The sequence below is a fragment of the Galeopterus variegatus genome, unplaced genomic scaffold, assembly GCF_000696425.1.
Source record: "Galeopterus variegatus unplaced genomic scaffold, G_variegatus-3.0.2 Scaffold48174, whole genome shotgun sequence".
Lineage (NCBI taxonomy): Eukaryota > Metazoa > Chordata > Mammalia > Dermoptera > Cynocephalidae > Galeopterus > Galeopterus variegatus.
Genome location: NW_007774285.1, coordinates 495 through 3309, shown reverse-complemented (window position 1 = coordinate 3309; position 2815 = coordinate 495). Strand labels below are relative to the sequence as shown.

Here is a 2815-nt window from a genome sequence, read left to right as displayed (position 1 = left end):
TTTGGGGTCAATGAGTCCATCCACACCCTGAGGCACAGCTAAGGACAGCCTGTGTACCAGCTCCCTCCGTGTTCTCTATGACATGTTATTTAAGCAAACCCTGGATGCCAGCTGGCCTGCTGGGCACTGCCCAGTGCCAGGGGGCTGGACACGGAAGCTAAGACTGGGCAGCAGAGACAGGGTACAGGAAGGGGACTGGACAGACAGCACCCTGTTTACAGCTCTGTCCCTGCCTCCCTAAGCATGGGATGTACCCACTAGCTCTGCCATATTTAGCTCAGATGCAGGGCCTGTTCCCAGAAGTGGGCATGTGGGGAACACCAATGGGACGGCCCCACAGCACAAAGAAAGAGACGAGACGAGACTCTGGAACATGACTGAGCATCTATTGCAGTGCTAACAGAGGGTGCTGGGGGCCCACCCTGCCTCTGCCCTCTTCACTCCCCTCGCTCCGTCTTCTCCAGAGCACTCCAGATCCCCTCATGCTTTTCCTGGTCCTTCTCTGAAGCTGAAACCTGTCAGCAACCTCATGCCCTCACCAGCATCTTCCGTCCCTTCTCCTGGGGCTAGGGGTACTCAGCTGTGGACCCCCAGCTCTCCACCCTTAGTGCCCACCATCTTTGCCCCCCTCCCTTTGGGAACTCAGGGGACCTAGGCATCCTGGTCTCTGGCTCCCTCCTCTCTTAGCCCCCAACTCCGGGTAAACTACAAAGCATCCACGGCCAGCAGCTCCCCTCCATGGTCCTAGCCAGGAAGGGCGCAGCCCAGGGCGGGCACAGTGGAGCCCGAGTCACAGTCGCTCTCAGCCTCTCTGTGCTTCCTGGGACATGGAGCGAGACAGGGAGCGACGAAGGGCACCAGGCTTGCTGACTGGCACCACAGGGGGCAGCTGCTTGGTGATCTCGGCCACATCCTGGCGTTCCACACACTGGCCACCCAGGGCCGTCTCCAGCGCCAGCAGCTCCTGCAGTTGGATGGGGGTGTCATTGTGCTCCTCCTTGGCGGCACCCAACTTGGTGGGGGTGAAGATGGGCAGCGGCAGCGCCCGCTGGTAGGGCAGCTGGGACTCCTGCAGCCCCCGGCCAAGGATGCCCAATCGCATCACCAGCCAGGGGGAATGCTGCACCAGCGCCTGGCACTGCCCTTGCTGGTGGTAGGTCTCATGCCGCTGGGCATCCTCCTCATGCAGGGAGCAGCTGGCAAGGAGAGGGGAGGGGCGGTGAGCTGCTGAGAGCTGCTGCTCTGCAGTCACAGGCCGGATGGGGGGGCTCCCTGGGGCTGTCAGGACCTGGGGGCAGGAGGGTGGCTTCACTTTGCTCGCCCCAGGGGCACTCTTCTGCCCCCAGCCCCAGCAACTTCTCCAGGGTTTTGTGCTCTGGGCTCATATGGCTCAGGGAGGCTGCTCTGGGGGAGCAGAGGTGAGACCCCCAGCTGACCCACACTCACCCCTCCTCAGGCCGTGTGGACAGTGTCAGATCCTTCCATTGAGCCCAGAAGGCCTCTCTGCGCTCGCAGTTCTCCTCGGTCACCTGGCAGCTCAGCTCTGAAGAGGCCATGATCACTCCTCACTGCTCTCAGCTCTGCTCCTCCCAGGCCCTTTAAATAGACCCTTCCCCCGTCCTCCAGGGGCTATTTTCGGGCCCTCTGGCGTCAGATGCTATAAGCAGAGCCAAGGCTTGCTGATCCAGGCCTCTGGGCCCACGGCGGGGGCTGGGGTACCTGGACTCTGGCTGCCCCCAGGTCGGAGGTCAGCTTCTAAAGGGATCAGGACACCCTGGTGGGGACTGGGGAACTCAAGAGCAGCACCTCCAGGTGCCTGAAACTCTTCACCCACTGTCTGAGGCCAGGCACATGCCCAGCCTCGTGCCACCTTGGCATTCGCCCTCTGCCCCACCTGTTCGGCTTGTGAGTAAACAGAGCAGGAAAGAGCAGGAACTGACGCCCCCTCTGGGCTCTGTTATCAGGGCTGTCAGGACCTGCTCTTGCTGCTCTCTCCTCTGCCAGGGCCCAAGGGCACATCCCTGGACTGTGCCCCTCGACTGGAAGGGACAGTGCAGCCACGTCCTCAGGCATCTGCACTGAAGGCCCCAACCACCACTGCCACACCAGCAGAGTAGTGGACGTTCATGCCACACCTGGGACCTGGGGCATGGCCCTCGCTGGGTGTTTTCCTTCCCCACAGCCTGTGGTCAGGAAGTAGTCTCTTCCGTTATGCTGGTCAGGGTGGGAGGTGGCCCCCAACTCTATCCCCAATACCCCACGTGGGGTGAAATGGTCAAGATCCAGGGGCTCTGATGAGTGGCAGTTGGAGGACATGGCTGTTAGCCCCAAATCAACCATGAATAGGCTGTGTGACCATGGGTCAGCCTCTGCCCCTCTCTGGGCCTCACTTTCCCCATTTTCTGGCCACAAGAGAGAAGAGCTCTGGGGACTGCCAGCTCCAATGTGCCACCTGGGAGGAGACTGGCTCTCCTTCATGGGGAGCAAGGGAGAAAGATGGCCATGGGGATGGCCAGCACCCTCAAGTAGCAACTCATGGTGCAAGAAGCTGGCATGCAGGGTGCTGGGCACAGGGGGTGAGGAACAAGCGCATCGCTGACTGGACAAAGCAAAGGGCGCCAGAAAGGACAGTGACAGGAGCTGAGGAGGGCCCTGCGGGGACAGCAGAGCACGCAGTGGCTGGAAGGCCCGGGGCATCCGCCTGGGTGCAGAAGGGCACACTGCTGCCCACTGAAGCCCTGTGCCCGATCCTTGATATTTTGTAATCTCACAACAACCGTATGACATTCATCCCATTTTCACAAAGTAGGAAGCG

At 61.0% G+C, this 2815-nt stretch overlaps 1 protein-coding gene across 1 annotated transcript; it reads right to left on the bottom strand.

Moving 5' to 3' along the window:
- Nucleotides 1–365: 365 nt before the first annotated feature.
- LOC103584257 (telethonin-like) lies at nt 366–1789 on the bottom strand. The gene is made up of 2 exons (XM_008565326.1): nt 1447–1789; nt 366–1196 (listed from the first exon to the last, which is right to left on the bottom strand). Exons 1-2 carry the CDS (start codon nt 1554–1556, stop codon nt 803–805), a joined length of 504 nt encoding a protein of 167 aa, XP_008563548.1. The 5' UTR covers nt 1557–1789; the 3' UTR covers nt 366–802.
- Between the last annotated feature and the right edge of the window lie 1026 nt (nt 1790–2815).